We start from the raw sequence: 16,828 nt of genomic DNA on the forward strand, positions 1-16,828 counted from the left end.
CCAGGCAGGAGAGGAACTGGGTCATGTGAAGGCTGATGCCGCCCGCGCGGGGATGGTGGCACCGGTGGCACAGGTGGCGGGGCGCGCTGCTCGGCCCGGCCGCGGCGGCACCCGGTAACAGGGCGCGGGAGGCAGCGGGGCGCGGGACGGCGGGTGCAGGGCTGGTGCCCGGGGCTGCTGCGGGTGGTGCGGCCCCGGCCCTGCGGCTCCAGCTCTTGGGTACCCCGGTACCCGGTGTCTGTGTCCCCGGCACCCGGTGCCCCCATCCGCGGTGCCCGGTGCCCCCGTCCCCTGCCCCGCAGGTGCCCGGTGCCGCCGGTGCGGTGCCCCCGTCCCGGCCGTGCCGCAGCTCGGTGCGGGTCGGGGCCGCGGGCTGGGGCCGGGACGAGCCCCGGGAGCCCCCAAGGCCGCGCTGCGGGGCGGCACGGAAGGGGTTAAAGGGGACGGGGCCCTTCGGGGCGGGGGGTCGCGGTTAACCCCTGCCGTGCCGGGCGCGCCGCGGGCGGGGGTCGCGGTTACCCCTCACCCCGCCGCACCCCCGCGGTTCCCGCTCGCCGCCCGCTGTGCGCGGCCCCGCGGGTGCGGGTGCGGGTGCGGGTGCGAGATAGGGGCGGCCCCGCCCGCCCCCCCCCGGCCCCGCCCGCCGCCCGCCCCCGGAGCCGGGCCCCGCCGGAGCGCAGCGCAGCGTTGCCGGTGCCGGTGCCGGTGCCGGTGCCCGAGCCCCGCCGGGCCGCAGCCGCCGCCCCCCCCAGCCCCGAGATGCCCCCGCGGCGGGCGCGCACCGGGGGTCCCCGCGGCGCTCGGTGAGTGCGGCCGGGCCGGGCCCACGCGTGGCGGCCGCCGGCGGGGCTGGGAGCAGCGGGGCCACGGGCGCCCCTCACCGCGTGGGTCCCGCGTGGGTGCGGGCGGCCCCCGGCTTGGGGGGGCGGCGGGGCTGCGGGGGGACGGCGGGGTTGCTGCGGGGGGGCGGCGGGGGCTGCGGTAAAAATGGGGGGGCGGCGGGGGTGCAGCGAGCGCGGGGCTGCTGCAGGGGCCGGGCGTGGGGAAGGAGCCGCGGGGAGCGGGGGTGCGGGGCGGGGGGGCTGCTGCGGGGGGGGGTGCGGGCGGGGGAGGGGGCTGTGCCGCAGGGGCTGCGGGGGGCTGGGCTGCGGGAGGTGCACGGGGGTGCGGGGTGGGGTGCTGGGGGCTGGGCTGGGGATGGATGTGGGGCAGGGGCTGTGCTGCGGGGGTGTCCCGTGCTGCCCCCCCGTGCCGAGTCCCTGGCGGTACCGGGGGGGGGCTGCGGCCCCCGCGGGGCTGGGGGTGCGCTGCCGGGCGCAGGAGGGGCCGTGGGCTGTGGTGGAGGCGCAGGGGATGGAGGCTGTGAATCAGCCGTGACGGGGGTCCCGGGGGGGCCCTTCCTGCAGCGTGTGGGCAGCGGCTGGCGGGGGAGAGGCCCCCGAGGGCCCTGTTGCAGGGGGCAGGAGCAGTGGGTTCCCGTGGGGCCGGTGGCGGCGGCACTGCCGTGCTGTGCATGTGGCCCCTGCTCGGGCGCTGCGGGCACGGGTGTCCCTCCGGGTCTGGGAGCCGTGGGGCTGGGGCTGGGCTCTGCGCTCGCAGGGAGCAGCTTCGCCCGCAGCAGCCCCAAGGATTCCAAGGCCCGAGGATGCTCCCAGTGCCTGCTGTCAGCTGCTGTGCTCCGGATCCGGCCCCGAGCCGGCCCCAGCCGCTGGGAACGGTGCGGCAGCAGCGCGGCACTGCCTGGTGCGGCGGGGAGGGCAGGGGGTCCCCATCCCCACACGGCCGGGTGCAGAGGACGGTGCTGCCATCCCCGTGGTGCTGGTGGTGCCGGGCACCGTACGGGCAGCAGGGCCGCTCCTCCTGGCCTGCTGGTGCAGCCTGGCCCCGGCACGGGGCGATGCGGGCTCCGGTGGAAAAACATTGCCCGAGATCACGTAACCGGTGCTGGCTTCTCGCGGCGCTGCGTGAGGGGGTGGAACTGCAGAGGCGTCCTCGCTGCCGGCAGCCCTGACGTGCGGCCTCGCCTGGCAACCTGCGCCACGCTCCCCAGGTGCCACGAGGCTGCAGCGGGCCCCGGCTGCAGCTCCTGGTGGCCCCAGGTGCTCCCTGTGGTAGCCCCGGTGCAGCCTCCGCCCTGGTGGCATCCCCGGTCCCCTCCCATCCTTGGGGTCTTGGGGTGCATCATGCGTGGGGCTGCGTTTGCTGGGGTGAGGCTGCGGCCGCATCCTGCTCGTGCCTTTCACCAACAGCTCGGTGCTTCGCCCGCAGCGCTCCCTGTGCCCCCAGGTCCCCCATTCCCAGCCCCCTGCCCCATGTGGCAACCCCAGGGGGCTGGCTGCGGTTCCTGGTGGGGGAACCCGAAGCAGCTGCTCCCCGTGCCCCCACCTGGGGGCTGCTCCCTCCCGGCTGCGCCTCCCTCCCGTTTGGCACGGGGCCGGCTGTGGGTTTTGCGGGCGCTGCCGGTGGCAGGTGCGAGCCGGGGCGGTTGGGGCGTGCCCAGAAGCCGTGCCGAGGCCTCGGAGCTGGGAGCGGCGGTGCCAGGGGCCGGTGGTGCTTGGAGGTCCCCCTGCCCTGACCCCGTCCCTCTGCCGCAGGAGCTGAGGCCGGCGGGGTGCCGGCAGCCGGCGGAGATGGCGGAGGAGAGCTCGAGTGGCAGCAGCAGCTCCCCGAGCCCCGGGGACACCCTGCCCTGGAACCTGGCCAAGCACCAGCGCACCAAACGCACCAAGGCGACCGCGGGCAACGGGACGGTGCTGGACCCCGCCGAGCGGGCGGTGATCAGGATCGCAGGTAGGGCCGGTGGCACAGGCGGCACCGTCTCGGGGCAGTGCTTGTGGGGCTCCAGGGAGGGCTCGGCCCCATCGGGGACCCGGTGCTGTCATGGCGGGGTCCAGTCGTGCTGTCCGATGCATCCAGCCGCCCGCAGGGACCGCTGGCGATTGTGGCCGTGCCAGGCTGCGCCTTTGCACACGCGCGTGGTGGTTGTGCCCAGCACGGGGCAAGCCCCTGTGGTCGGTGCCAGGAGGCCTGGCTGTGCCGCAGCGTGCGGCGGTGCCACGGGGCGATGCCACGGGAGGTTCCGGCAGAGCCCCGAGGATGGTTAGGGGAGCGGGGCATCTCCCTTAGAGGGGAGGCTGAGGGAGCTGGGGCTCTGTAGGGTGGGGAAGAGGAGTCCGAGGGGTGACCCCATTAACGTTTGTAAATATGGAAAGGGCGAGTGTCAGGAGGACGGAACCAGGCTCTTCTCGGTGACACCCAATGACAGGACAAGGGGCAGTGGGTGCAAGCTGGAACACAGGAGGTGCAGCTTAAATATGAGATGAAACTTTCTTACGGTGAGGGTGACAGAACATGGAACAGGCTGCCCAGGGGGATTGTGGGGTCTGCTTCTCTTCGCCTGGACGCGATCCTGTGTGACCTGATCCAGGTGTTCCTGCTCCGGCAGGGGGATGGGACTGGCTGATCTTCCAGGGTCCCTTCCAGTCCCTGACGTTTGGTGATTCTCTGTGGCACCGCTGACACCGGCGGCACCGGGCCGAGGAGCAGGGGGGCGATGCCGTGGCTCAGAGCTGCGCCGTGCCGTACCGCAGGCACTGTGGCCCCTGCGCCCTGTCGGGGTGGCCGAGCTGTGCCACGTCCCCTGTGCCACGACAGCGTGTCGCGGTGGCTGTGCCATGCTGTTGCTGTGGCCATGCCATGTCACGGTGACCGTGCCGTGCCCCCTGTGCCATGTCACAGTGACCATGCTGTGCCCCCTGTGCCGTGCTGTTGTTGTGACCGTGCCGTGCCCCCTGTGCCGTGCTGTCACGGTGGCCGTGCCGTGCCCCATGTGCCACGTCACAGTGTCGCCGTGGCTGTGCCGTGCCCCCTGTGCCCTGCTGCTGTTGTGACCGTGCCGCGTGGCGGTGGTCGTGCCGTGCCCCCCGTGCTGTGTCAGTGAGCACACCGTGCCCCCCGTGCCGTGCTGTTGCTGTGGCCGTGCTGTGTCTCCTGTGCCGTGCTGTCACGGTGGTTGTGCCGTGTTGTGGTGGTTGTGCCGTGCCCCCTGTGCTGTGCCACGGTGACCATGCCATGCCCCCCATGCCGTGCTGTTGCGGTGGCCGTGCCATGCCCCCCGTGCTGTGTTGCAGAGGTCGTGCCGTGCCCCCCGTGCTGTGTCACAGTGACTGTGCTGTGCCCACCGTGCCGTGCTGTCACCGTGGCCATGCTGTGCCCCCTGTGCCATGTCAGTGTCGCCGTGGCTGCGCCGTGCCCCCTGTGCCGTGCTGTCACGGTGGCCATGCTGTGCCCTGTGTGCCATGTCACAGTGTCGCCGTGGCTGTGCCGTGCCCCCTGTGCCCTGCTGCTGCTGTGACCGTGCCGTGTGGCGGTGGTCGTGCCGTGCCCCCCGCGCACCGTGTCCGTGGTGTCCCCGTGCGGGGGCTGCTGTCGGGGCAGGACGTGGCTGCCGCTGCTCCGGGGCTGCGTGCGCTGGCCGGGAGCCCTCCGCCGCCCCGCTGCTGGGTGCCTGGGGACGGCGCTGGGGACACCCGGGCGGGGCACGCGTGGCCGGGGCCGGGCTGTCCCCGTCCCTTGGGGACACCGAGTCCCCTCTGGCGGCCGCGTCCCGGCCTCGCCGCGGGGCGCCCTCGGGGCGCCGTCCCCGAGCCCTGCAGTGTCCCCGGCCGCCGTCAGAGGGCCCCCGGGGCCGGGCCGCGGGGGGGGGGCCGGGGGGGAGCCCGGCACCGAGACCCCCGGCGGGGGGGCGCGGGCCGAGGCGGCGCCTGCGTGTCCCGGCCCCGCGGCTGCTGGGGACGCCCCGGGGAGAGCCTGGGGACCTCGCTCCGTGGTGCCCCCCCCGGGGGGGGGCCATCCCCGTGCCCTCGCTGCTGGCACCGCAGCTCCGTGCCCCCACGGCCGTGGCGAAGCGGGCCCCGTGCCCCCCCCTTTGTGCCGGGGGGGCTGCTCCTGGTGGGCGCCGTGTCCCTGCCGGGGGGCCCTGTCCCTGTGGCTGGGGGGGGCACACACACACCCGGGGGGGGTTCGTGCCCCCCCGCACCCCCCGCCGGGGGCCCCGCGCCCTGCCAGCTATGGGCCCGCATTGTTTCCGCCGCCCGTCCTCCTCCCCGATTTAGCAGCCGCCCCCCCGCTGCCCCCCCCCCGGCCTTGGCCCCACGGCCTCGGGGCTGAGCCCGGCACCGCCGCCGCGCTGGGGTCCCCGCTGCTGACGGGGTCCCGAGGGGGACAATCCTCCGGGGGGGGTCCCGGGGTCCTGGCCCCCCAGGTGACCCCATTTGGGGCTGCGGGGCTCTGCCGGGGGTCAGCGTTGGGGGTCTGAGGGTCCCGCTGGGGGGAGAGCAGAGGGGTCCGCAGAGCCGGACCCCAGGGGCTGGGTGCGGGGGGGCCGTGGGGTGCTGTGGGGTGCTGTGGGGTGCTGTGGGGTGCCGGGGACGCGGCGGCAGCGGTGGTGACGCTGTGGTGCTGAGTCACGGGGTGGGGCGGCGGCGGGGGGGCCGGGCTGGGCCATCCGGCACCGGGCGTGCATGGGGCTGGTGGGGGCCAGGGGGGGGCGTGGGCACGCGTGGGGCAGGCGTGCACGTGCAGCGCCCGGGGGAGGGCCATGTGCACACCATGAGAGAGCAGCGGTGCCCCCCCCAGCCCTGCTCCCCCCCCCCAGGGAGGCACCCCTACGTGCTCCGTGGGGCCCCTGTTAGTGCCCAGGGCCCCCCATCAGTGCCCAGTGCCCCCCCTTAGTTCCCATTGCCCCCCATCAGCCCCCCATCAGTGCCCAGTGCCCCCCATCAGCCCCCCCCCAGTGCCCAGCGTCCCCCATTAGTTCCCAGTGCTCCCCAGTGGTGTCCAGTGCCCCCCATCAGCCCCCCCAACCAGTGCCCAGTGCCCCCCACTGGTGCCCAGTTCCCCCCAGCAGCACCAAGCCCCCCCAGCTCTCAGTGCCCCCATTGTCCCCCATTGCTGCCCCCCCCCCCCCCCACTGTTCCTGGCCCTGTCCCCCCCCCCTTGGCCTCCTCTGCCTTTAGGGCCGGTGCCACTCGCGGGGGTGTCCCTGTGCCGGCCAGGGCCCGATCCTGCACCTGCTGGTGGTTCTGTGCTCCCCGCGGGTGTCTGGTGGTGCTGGGCACCCCTTGGGCCCCTGTCACCCCCCGGCACCGGCATCCCCAGCCCTGTCCTGCCCCTTGTCACCTGTCCCCATGTCCTGCCCCTTGTCACCTGTGTTCTGTGTCCCGTCCCTTGTCACCTACATCCCTGTCCCATCCCTTGTCACCTGTGACCCCTGTCTGGTGCTGTCCCTTGTCCCCTGTCCCCCATGTCCTGTCCCTTGTCCCCTGGCCCCCTGGCCCCATTCTGTCCCCATGTCCTGTCCCTTGTCACCTACACCCCCAGCCCCACACCATCCCTTGTCACCTGTGCCCACCCTGTCCCTTCCCACCCGTGTCCTCTGTCCCATCCTTTGTCACCTGCACCCCGGGTCCTGTGCATCCCCTGTCACCTCCGCCCCCAGCCCCATCCTGTCCCTTGTCACCCCCCAGCCCCATCCTGTCCCTCCTCACCGTGTCCCAGCCTTGGTCACCTGCACCCTGTCCTGTCCTTTGTCACCTGTGGCCCCGTCCCCTGCTGTCCTTTGTCACCTGCAGCCCCTGCCCCACACCATCCCCTGTCACCTGTGCTCTGTGTCCTGTCCCTTGTCCCCCCGTCCTGTCCCTTGTCACCTGTGTTGTTCCCCCAGCCCCATCCTGTCCCCAGGTCCTGTCCCTTGTCACCTGCACCCCAGCCCCACACCATCCCTTGTCCCTTGTCCCCCCGTCCTGTCCCTTGTCCCCCTGTCCCTCTTTTGTTCCCCGTCCTGTCCCTCATCCCCCGTCCTGTCCCTCCCTTGTTCCCCCATCCTATACCCCCATCCCGTCCCTCATCCCCCGGTCCTCTCCTGTGTCCCCCTATCCCTCCCGTGTCCCCCCGTCCCGTCCCTCTCACCTGTGCTGTCCCCTGTCCCCCCAGCCCCATCCTGTCCCCGTGTCCTGTCCCTTGTCACCCGCACCCCAGCCCCACACCATCCCTCGTCCCTTGCCCCCCCGTCCCGTCCCGTGTCCCCCCATCCCGTCCCTCTCACCTGCCCTGTCCCCTGTCCCCCGGCCCCACCCTGTCCCCGTCCCGTCCCCTATCACCCCCCCTCGCCCCCCCTCGCCCCCCGCCCCTCCCGCCCCCTGCCCCCGCCCCGCGCCCCGCCCCCCGCCGCCGCTCCGCCGCCCCCCGCCCCCCCGTGTCCGCTTCCCTTAAGGCCGGGCCGGGCCGGGCCGGGCCGCGCGGGGCTCCCGCGGCTCCCACGGCTCCCACGCGGCGCGGCCACGCGGCTGCGTCCCCCCCCGCCGCCCCCGGCCCGGCCATGGCCACGTACGAGCTGGGCAGCCTGCCCCCCAACCCCGAGGAGCAGGACTTCATCCAGGCCTACGAGGACGTGCGGGAGCGCTACAAAGGTAGCGCCGGGCCCCACGGGTGTTCCGCGTGGGGGGCCGGGGCGCGCCGAGCAGGGGCCGCCGTGGGGCTGAGCGCCGGGGCAGAGCTGCGGGAGGGGGAGGAGAGGGGAGGGGGGGCTGTGCCCCCGTGCGGAGCCCCCCTCGGTGGGCACGGTGCAGCGTCCCGCGGCCCCGTGGGAGGGGTGGGCACGCGTGGGGGGTGCGTGGGGCACGTGGGGGTGCGTGGGGGGTCCGTGTCGGCACCCCAGGGGCACCCAGACCCCCCTGCCCACCCTGGGTGTGGGGTGCATGGGGTCGTGGGGTGGTCGTGGGGTGGGGACGGGTGCGCAGGGTCCAGGGCGTGGGCTTGGGGCCGCCGCGGGCCCCCCGGGCCCCCCAGCGTGGTGGCGGTGCCGCGGCCGCCGGCTCGGAGCAGCCATGCCCTTACAAGGGGCGCGAGCGCGGCCGGCGCTGCCTGACCCCGGCACGTCACCGCGGCTGCGGGGGCCGGGGATCCCCGCGGGGGGCCGGGGGGGGCCACGCACGGCCGAGCCCCAGCTGCCCTGCCGCCCTCGCCGGGGCCTGTCCCCGTGCTGTCTGTCTGTCCCCGCACCCCAGGGGCTTTTTTCCCCTGTGCGTGCGGCACCACCGGGGTGGGATCCCGGCCAACATCCTGGCGGCCGCAGCGGGTGTCCTTTCGGGGGGGGCACGGAGGGGCCCCTGCCTGTGCGTGACTCTGTGTGCTTGGGGCCAGTGGCTCAGGGCCCGTCCCAGCCCCGGGGTCCCCCCGACACTGCACAGCTCGGGGACCCCGGGGTGCCCTGGGTCCCGCTGTCGGGGCCGGTGGGGGGGTCTGGGTGCTGACCCCTGCCCCGGCGCTGGGAGGGGTCACTTCCCCACAGCCAGCGGGGTCATTGCACGCGGTGCTGTCCCACAGCTGCTGGCAAAGCCGGGAAGCGTCAGCCGAGCCTCAGGGCTCTGCAAAAAGTGTTGACACCACGAGCGAGGAGCAGACGGCTTGGCCCGGAGCCTGCCGGCGCCGCCTGTACCTGCCAGCTCCGCCTGGGCTGGCGACACTGGCGCGCGCCGGCCCCGGGTCCCAGCCAGAGGCAGCGCCGGCTGCATCCCCCCGGGCACCGCAGCGAGTGACCGCAGGCACGGCCCCGCACCAGCCCCAGCCCCAGCCCAGCCCTGTGGCCGGGGAGCTCGGTGTCCCCGTGCTCGGCGTCTCTGCGTGGGCACTGCGGCCACCGGCGGGGGTCTGGGGGCAGCTCCCTGTGTCCTGCGCTCGTGGGGCCGCGTCTGGGCTCGTGCCCCCCCTGGCGAAGCGCAGCAAACGGGCGCAGGCGGCCGTGTAAGGATAAAAGCTGGAGCACGCCGGCAGCAGGACGGAGCTGCCGTTGGCCGGGCGCCGCGCTCGCTGCTGCGCAGGGGCGGCCGCGCTGCCTGGGGAGGCCTGGCCCCGGTGCCTGTGCCGCAGGGGGGGCGTGCAGCGCGTTCCTCCCGCCGCCGACACCCCACGTCCTGAGCCGTCCCCGTGCAGCACAAGCAGCCCCAGGGCAGCAGGGCTGGCACCGGCAGCCCCAGCCGTGGGTCGCAGGATGCCCGCGAGCGAGCCCTCAGGACGGGGCGGCGGCGGTGCCGCGGGCGTCGATGCCGTGGGTGCCGCATGGCGCCGTCCCTGCCCCGCAGACACGTGCCCGGGTGCCGGCGGCTGCTGGCTGCTGCCGTTATCGCTGCCCAGCTGGGAGCACCGGGGGGGGCACCGCGTGGGCACCCCATGGCCCCCGGGCACGGGCAGCACCGGCCGCAGAATGTTGGGGCTGGCGGCAGCTCCGTGGGGGCTGCGGCTCGGCTCTGCCCGTGGCAGGGGCTGCGTAGGTGTCCCCCTCCCCTTCTCCCCCCCACCCGTGCCGGTGGTCCTGGCAGCGGTGGGGGGGGGACTGCGGCCTCTGTGCTGCTGCCCAGGCCCGGTGCCGGGGGGTGGCCCCGCGGGGAGGGGGCTGTGCAGGGGGGGCTGCGCCGTGATGGGGGGGGGAGGGCGAGGCGTTACTGGGTCTGGGGGGGGGGGGGGGGCTGCGCTGGTGGGGGCTGCGCCGCAGTGTATGGGGATGGGGCGGCTGTGGCGCAGCAGGTGCGGATGGCGGCGCCGTGCCGAGCCGAGCCGAGCCGAGCCGAGCCGCCCGTGCCGGGGGCGGGGCTGCCGCAGGAGCTGCCGGTTCCCGGCGCACCGGACGGGGCGGACCGGCCCTGATTGGCTGCGGCCGCCCCATAACTGCGGGGGGGGGCGCGGGGCGCAGCGCCGGGCCGAGCCGAGCCGGGCCATGGACACGTCCCGCTCCATCCACCACGAGATCATCTCGCTCAAAGGTACCGGCCGGGGTCACCTTGCCGGGCGTGCGGGGGGCTCGGCACCCGCCCTGGATGCTCCGCAGTGGGGTTGGAGGCATGGAGGGGGCTCAAGCGCCGACCCTGGATGCTCTGCAGTGGGGCTGGGGTGTATGGGGAGCTTGTCGCACAGCGGGGCTGGGGGCAGGCAAAGTGCTCAGCGTCCACCCTGGGTGCTCCACAGTGGGGCTGGGGGCAATTGGGGCGCTGGGCACCCGATCTGAGTGCCCCTGCAGTAGGGCTGGGGGCATGCATGGAGCTCGGTACGCACTGTGGGTGCTCTGCAGTGGTGTGGGGGCACCTGCGGTGCTCAGCATCTGCCCTGGGTGCTCTGCAGTGGGGCTGGGGTGTAGGGGAACTGAGCACGCAGTGGGGCTGGTGGCATGCAGGGTGCTCAGCACCCACCCTGGATGCTCTGCAGTGGGGCAGGGGACGTGTGGGGTGCTGGCTGTGCGGTGGGGCAGGGGGATGCTGTGGGGTGCTGGGCACCTGCCCAATCTGTGCGGCTCTGCAGTCCCCAGCACTGCCACCGCCCTGTGGAGTGGGGGCCCTGTGGCCAGCCTGGGGCAGGGTTGTCCCCCGGGGGGGCACGGTCACTGTCACGGGACAGCCCCTGGCTCGCTGGGTGCCTGAGCCTGCAGGTGGGGGGCTTGGGGCCGCTGCTGCACCAGCGCTTGCTCAGCTGCACCGGCGCACTGCCTGCGGCACGGGAGAGGGGCTCGGGGAGGTGCTGGGGGTGCCGGGGCTGGGGGCAGGGGCGGGGGGGCTGTGCCGTGCTGTGCCGTGCCATGCCGCAGAGCCGGTGCGCTGGGGCGTGAGTAACGGGCCCCGCGGATGCTCGTCACGGGGCTGCTGCACCGCGTGCTTCTGTCCCCTCTAAGCCGCCGCAGTGGGCATGCGGCCACTGCACGGCCAATTACACTAACGAGCCGCGGCGCTGGGGCTGGGGCCGTGCTGGCTCGGACCCCGGCCAGGGTCAGGGAGCGGTTGGGCTCTGTTCCCCCCATCCCTTCCCCCCCTTGCAGCTCCCGGGCTGCCAGCGGGGAGATTTATGGTGAGAACGGGCATGGCCTGCAGGACCCCCACCGGCCCCGTCCTCATTAATCCCCCCGGGGCTCTCAGGCTGCTTGGCTCGGCCGCAGCGCCCTGCGAACAGCGGCGCCTTTGTTCCTGCCTCGGCACGGGAGCCCTGCGGCAACGCCAGCCCCCAGGGGCACCGGCACCGGGCCTGGGGCCAGGGGCTGCCGGCCGGGGCCCCCGCTGCCCACCCGCCTGCCCCACAGCGCGGTGGGGCTGCAGCCTGCCCGGACCCCCAGCCATGGGTTGGGGGGAGGCGGGGAGGGGTCCGGCACCGTGCCCGGTGTCCCCGGCGGGATGGAGCAGCCGGAGCTGGCTCCGCTGTCACAGCGCAGCGGGTCGCTGCGGCAGGCGCTGACTCGGCACTTCCCGGCATGCTGCAGTCACTGGGCAGGGGGCCGGGGGGGCTGGGGGGATGCTCCGGCCGAGGGCTGCGAGCACGTCCCCGAGCTGTCCCTGTGCCACCAACATGGGGACAGGGCACCCGGTGCTGCCTGGGGGGGCCGGTGCTGGTGGCTGCATGGGACAGGAGGCAGCTGCGTGGGGAGGCCGAGGGTGCTGCGCACGGGGAGGCTGCTGCTGGCGGCTGCAGCGAGGAGCACAGCACCCACATGCATTGACCCATCCTGTCCCCCCAGGTCCGTGCTGTGCCCGTGCCCCATCTTGTCCCCGCTGTGCCTGGCATGGGCAGGGCTGGGGGCACCCCGGGGTGGGAGCCAGCATGGGGGGGGGGTGTCCCCAGCTCCGTGCCCCCCCCCGTGGCGCCGCAGAGGGAGCAGCGCTGCGGGCGGCACGGGGATTTGCATGCAGGGGGCCGGCTGCCTGCCGCGGTGCCGCGTCCCTGCCTCTCCCTGCCCTGCCGGGGGAGCCTGGGGGCTGCCGGGTGGGGACCCTGCCCTGGGGTCTGGCGCAGCTGCGGAGGTGACGCGGTGCTGGCGGTGGCAGTGACGGCTGCTGTCGCCGTCCCTGCCCCGGGGGGGAAGCCGGGTGGAGCGGGGTGCGCGGTGCCACGGCTCTGGGCCCCGTCACTCCTGAGCCAGACGGAGGGGTCTGCGGTGGGGGCATGCGGCTAGGGGTGATCCACGTGGCTGCACATGAGGGGTGCGGGTCCTCCCCGAACGCCGCCCCTGGAGCTCCCGAGCCTGCCGGGGGTGCTGGTTGGTGCCCAAAGCTGCAGCGGGTGGGGCCAGGCCGTGCACCCCAGTCCCACTGCCCATGAGCGACGGGCTTCGGGAGCCCCTGCATTTGTGCCACGGCTGATTTGTGCCACGGCTGCTACGGCGTTTTGTGCCACGCTGCCCATGCCCAGGGCTGCAGTCACCTCCTTGCTCGCTGCTGCACAGAGCCAAGCACAGCAGGGTGCAGACCCCTGGACCCCTACCCCTGCCCATCCCCGCTCCCCACCACTGCTGGGCCCCATCGCTGCTCTGCTCCCCAGGGCACAGCTCACAGGACCTGGGGCACCAGGCTCGGTGCTGCTTCTCCCGATGGTGCCATACCCAGCACCGCAGTGTCCCCAAGGCCCCTGGCCGTGTGCCGCCACCAGGGGTTCCTCGTTCCTCTGGCCACATCCCGTGCCAGCCTGGCCTGACCCCGGAGCCGTGCTGGGCTCTGTCCTCACGTCCCTGTCCCTCCCGGGGCTGTAGGGACGCCCGTCCTTGGGTCGCTTTGCTGCAGGACTCCTTCAGCCCGGGGGGCTCCCCGCAGGCTGGTGCGGGTGCTGGGTGTCCCGTTGGGACAGGGCGCATGATGCCAGGTGGGGAAGTGACCGGGGCACGTGGCGTGGGGGCTCCGCACCGCACCCGGTCCCAGACCCCGCACTGGGTGCCCCAGGGCTGGCACCGCGGGGCTGCGCCGTCACCGGGCCCGGGGGGTGCTTCTGGCGTCCCTCCCCCCAAAGCCCCCCAGCTGCCAGCCTTCGGGACAAGCAGCACGGACACGGGGGGGGATCCCAGCACGGGACACGGGGACTCCGGTTCGCCCGGCCCGGCCCGGGGGAGCCCCCCCGCGCCCCGGGAACCTCCCCCCGCGGCGGGCCCGGCCCTGCTCAAACAGCAGCAGAGCAAACAGTGGCGCTGGCAGGATGCGGCCCCGGTGCGCGGCCCCGGTGCGCGGCGATGCGGCCCGGCGGGGCTGGGGGGGCGGCGGGGCGGGGCCGCCCCCGCCTGTTTCTTCCTCCTCGCCATGGCGACGGGGGCGGGGGGGGCGCGGGGGCCACGTCCCCGGGCAGGTGGCGGCCCGGCGGCCCCGGGACCCCCCCCCCCCCCCCCCGCCGCCCTTCCCCCGGGGCCGCGTCCCGCGGGGGTTCCCACGGCGCGGGGAACCGGCCCGGTGGGTCGGGGCGGGCCGGGGGAGCCGCGGGGCCGGCCCGGGGGGGCTGCGCGGGGCCGGGGAGGGGCCGCTGAGTCAGGGCCGCCGCCGAGCCGCGAGTGCCCCGGCCCCCCCCGCGCCCAGCCCGGGAGGTGGAGCCGCCGCCAGTCTGCCCCGCCGTGCGCAGCGAGCAACCGCGCCGAGCCGAGCCGGGCCGGGCCGTGCCAAACCGCGCCGGGCCGCGCAGGACTGTGCCGTGCCGTGCCGTGCCGTGCCAGGCCGTGCAGAACCGTGCCGGGCCGTGCCGAGCCATGGTGGCCGGGATGCTGATGCCGCTGGAGCGGCTCCGCGCCATCCTGGAGCTGCTGTTCCGCGAGGGCGTGCTGGTGGCCGAGAAGGAGCGGCGGCCGCGGCGCTGCCACCCGCAGCTGCCCGGGGTGCCCACGGTGCAGGTGATCCGCGCCATGGGCTCGCTGCGCTCCCGCGGGCTGGTGCGGGAGACCTTCGCCTGGCGGCACTACTACTGGTACCTGACGGACGAGGGCATCGCCTACCTGCGCCAGTTCCTGCGCCTGCCGCCCGACATCGTCCCGCTGTCCCTGCAGCGCGCCCGCCGCCCCGCCGCGCCCCCCGCGCCCGCCCGCCGCCCCGCCGCGCCCCCCGGCCCCGGCAGGACGCGCGAGGAGCCCCCCGGCTCCCGGCTGTACCGGAGGAAGGAGGAGGGCGAGCAGCACGTGGAGCCCGCCGCCGCCGCGGGGGGGGTGGCCCGGGAGGGCCCCCGGCCCGGCCCGGCCCCAGGTAGATCCCGGCGGCCGCGTGGGGAGGGGGGACCCGCGTGGGACCCCGCGCGGGGCCGGGAGGGGGGGCGCCGGCCCGCTGCCCACGGGGGGGGCTCCGCAGCGCGGGTGCCGGTTCCGGTGCCGGCCGTGCCCCTCTTCCCATCCCGGAGAGGGGGTGGCTCCTCCCACCCCCCCGCCCGGCCAAAGGGCACCCGCGGGGATGGGGACGCGCGTGGGGACGGGGGGAGCGGGGATGGGGACGCGGGGACCCGGGGGCCCGGCGGGGCTCCTGAGGGTCGGGGGGGGGGCTCCGGGCCCTGCCGGGGGGGATCCTCCGGGCACGGAGGGGCTGGGCCGGGGCGGGGGGGGCGCTGGCGCCGCGTCGTGCAGCGGGAGATGCTCGGCGCTGCCGCGGGGCCGAGCCCGGGGACGGACGGCGGCAGCTGGGGCAGACGGGGCGGCTGGCGGGGAGGGGGCTGCCGCGCCCCCCCGCCCCGCGGACACGCGATGCCGACACCCGATCCGCGGCCGGGGGGCGCGGCGGCAGCTGGATCCGGCGGGGGCCGCGGGGCATCCGCGGCGGGGGGGCCGGGGCAGCTGCGCCCCGAGGCCGCGGTGTCGGCCGCTCGCCCTCCCCGTGCCGCCGCCCGTGACTCAGCCCGGCGGCCGCGGCCGCTCCAAGTTTCCAGCAGGAAGGGGCCGAGCCCGCGCCCCGGCCAGGCCGTGAGTCAGCGGGGGGGGGCCGGGGGGGCCGCCTGCACGCGTGGGCAACGTGGGCCGCGGGGACCGGGCGCGCTGCCCTGCCCGCTACCGGCCGCGCGTGCCCGAGGCGCGTCCCCGCGCAGGGCAGTGTCAGGGCGGGGGCAGGCCCCCGGCCGCAGCCGGCGCCGCCCGTGGCCGTGCCCGTGTCTGTGTCCGTGCCGCGGCCGTGCCCGTGTCCGTGCCCGCGCCCGTGCCCGACACCTGGTGGGAACCGGGACCGGGCAGGCGCCGCTCCGCCACCGGGGGGTCCGGAGCCGGGTTTTCCTCCCTCTCGGGGCCGTCGGTGCGGGAAAACCCGGCCTGGAGCCGGCGGCGGGGGGACGGGGCCGCGCCGTCGGGGGGCGGCGGGGGGGAGCGGGGAAGCCTCGGCACAACGTCCAGCCCCGGCCCCGCGTCCCCCGGCGGCGGCGGCCGCCCCGTCGGGCCGGTGCAGGGGGCTCCGCCGCGCGGGCCGTTAACCCCCTGCGGCCCGGCGGCTCGCCCCTCGCCGGGGGCCGGGGCCGTCCCGCCCCCGGCCGTGTCATGTTCTAACTCGGGCGCCGTGACGGGCCCCGGTTATTTATATCGGCGCCCGCCCGCTGCCTCCCTCCCTCCGTCCCTCCCCCGCGGGCTGACCGGCGGAGCCGCTGCGCCTCGCTCCGCGCTGCCCATGAAGGTCGTGCCGGGTAGGCGAGAGCCGCGCCGGGCCGGGCCGGGCCGGGCCGCGCCGGGCCGGGGGTGCGGCGCCGCCCGCGGTATAAAAAGCCGGCACGGGCGTGGGGGGGCGCGGGCCGGGGGCAGGGGCTGGCGCCGGGCCCGGGGCCGCCCCCGCGGGGCCCGATCCCGCCGGTGCGGCGGGGGGAAGGCGGCTCCGCGCCGCGCACCGGGAGGGGTTAAGGCGGAGCGGGAGCGGCCCCGGGGGGGGCGGGCGCTGGCGCCTCCCAGCCCCGCCGGGCCCGGCAGCCCCGCCGAGCCGAGCCGAGCCGAGCCGAGCCGGAGGGCGGGCGGTGCCGCGGAGCCGCGCCCGCATGGACGACCCCGGGTCGCTGTTCCCGTCGCTGGTGGCGGCGGGGCACGCCGTGTCGCTCGCCCTGGTCTGGTACTGGCGGCGCCGCGCCGAGCCGCCCGCTGCAGGTGAGTCCGGCCCGGCCCGGGGCTGCCGAGCTGCGGGGCTCCGGGGCTCCGCCGCCCGCCGCCGCCCCTCGCCCCGCCCCCGGGCACCGGCCCAGCCCCGGCGGGGGAGGGCCCGGCCGCGCCGTCGGGGCGGGCGGCGGCGCGGGGGGGTCGGGGGCGGCGGGGCCGCCGCGGGGGGCTGGGGGGGGCGCGGGCGCTCCGCGGGCCGGGGGTGGCGATGCTGAGCCCCCCTGCCCCCGTGTCCCCCCGTGTCCCCCCGTGTCCCCAGCCCGGCCCCTCCCCGGCCGTTCCCGGCAGCCCGGTGCCGGCCCCGGGCAGGCGGCAGGTGCTGCCCCGGGGCGCCGAGGTGCCAAATGCCTTCGGGGACAGGGCTCTGGTGACGGGGGGCCGCTGGGGAGCGCCGGCTCCACGCCTGCGCGGCTCGGGGCTGCCCGCCCGGGGGGTCCTCGGCATGTCTGCCCCGCGCCATGGGGCCGTCCAGGGGGCTGCGGGGTCCTGGTTGTGCCCCGGTGCTGCTGCTGGAAGTGATGGGGGGGGGGGCTGCTCCTGCGCAGGTCGTTTGGTGGCTTCACGGAGCCCCCCCTCCCCATTGCCCCCCCATGAAACACGGGCACAGACCCCCCCCACCCTGCTGGAGGATGCTGGCACCGTGCCCCGCGTGGAGGATGCTGGCAGCGTCTGAAGGGCGCAGCCGCCCGGCGGGGGGGTCCTGGTGCGGCTGCCCGCGGTGCGGCACGCTTGTGCCGCAGAAGGGCTGGGCTGGCTGCAGAGAGGCCGGTCAGCCGCTGCGGTCAGTGGCTCAGCACCGCTGCGCTCGCGTGCCGGGGCTCTTCTCACGCATTCCATTGCACCCATGGCACCGTCTCCCCCGGCGAATTGTGAGGGGTTGGTGGGGGACAGGTCCTGTGAGACCCCTGTGCCTGTGGCTGGGGCAGCCGCCTGCAGCCCCTC

General features: G+C 76.3%; 1 protein-coding gene across 5 annotated transcripts in view; it reads left to right on the forward strand.

Annotated features, from left to right (window-relative positions):
* Positions 1-790: 790 nt before the first annotated feature.
* Positions 791-16,828, forward strand: part of PLEC (plectin) — a 56,857-nt gene continuing 40,819 nt past the window's right edge. The window contains exons 1-2 of one of the 5 annotated variants that reach the window (XM_050716933.1): positions 791-803; positions 2,595-2,790. In XM_050716933.1, the coding sequence (XP_050572890.1) occupies positions 2,631-2,790 (160 nt within the window). In that variant the 5' untranslated portion in view covers positions 791-803; positions 2,595-2,630. Of the gene's footprint in view, positions 804-2,594; positions 2,791-7,302; positions 7,470-13,519; positions 14,022-15,397; positions 15,430-15,719; positions 15,878-16,828 lie in introns of those variants that run through there. The other 4 variants (XM_035570184.2, XM_035570178.2, XM_050716932.1 and 1 more) reach the window with 4 other exon arrangements.

This window comes from Cygnus atratus, unplaced genomic scaffold, assembly GCF_013377495.2.
Source record: "Cygnus atratus isolate AKBS03 ecotype Queensland, Australia unplaced genomic scaffold, CAtr_DNAZoo_HiC_assembly HiC_scaffold_53, whole genome shotgun sequence".
NCBI classification, from domain to species: domain Eukaryota; kingdom Metazoa; phylum Chordata; class Aves; order Anseriformes; family Anatidae; genus Cygnus; species Cygnus atratus.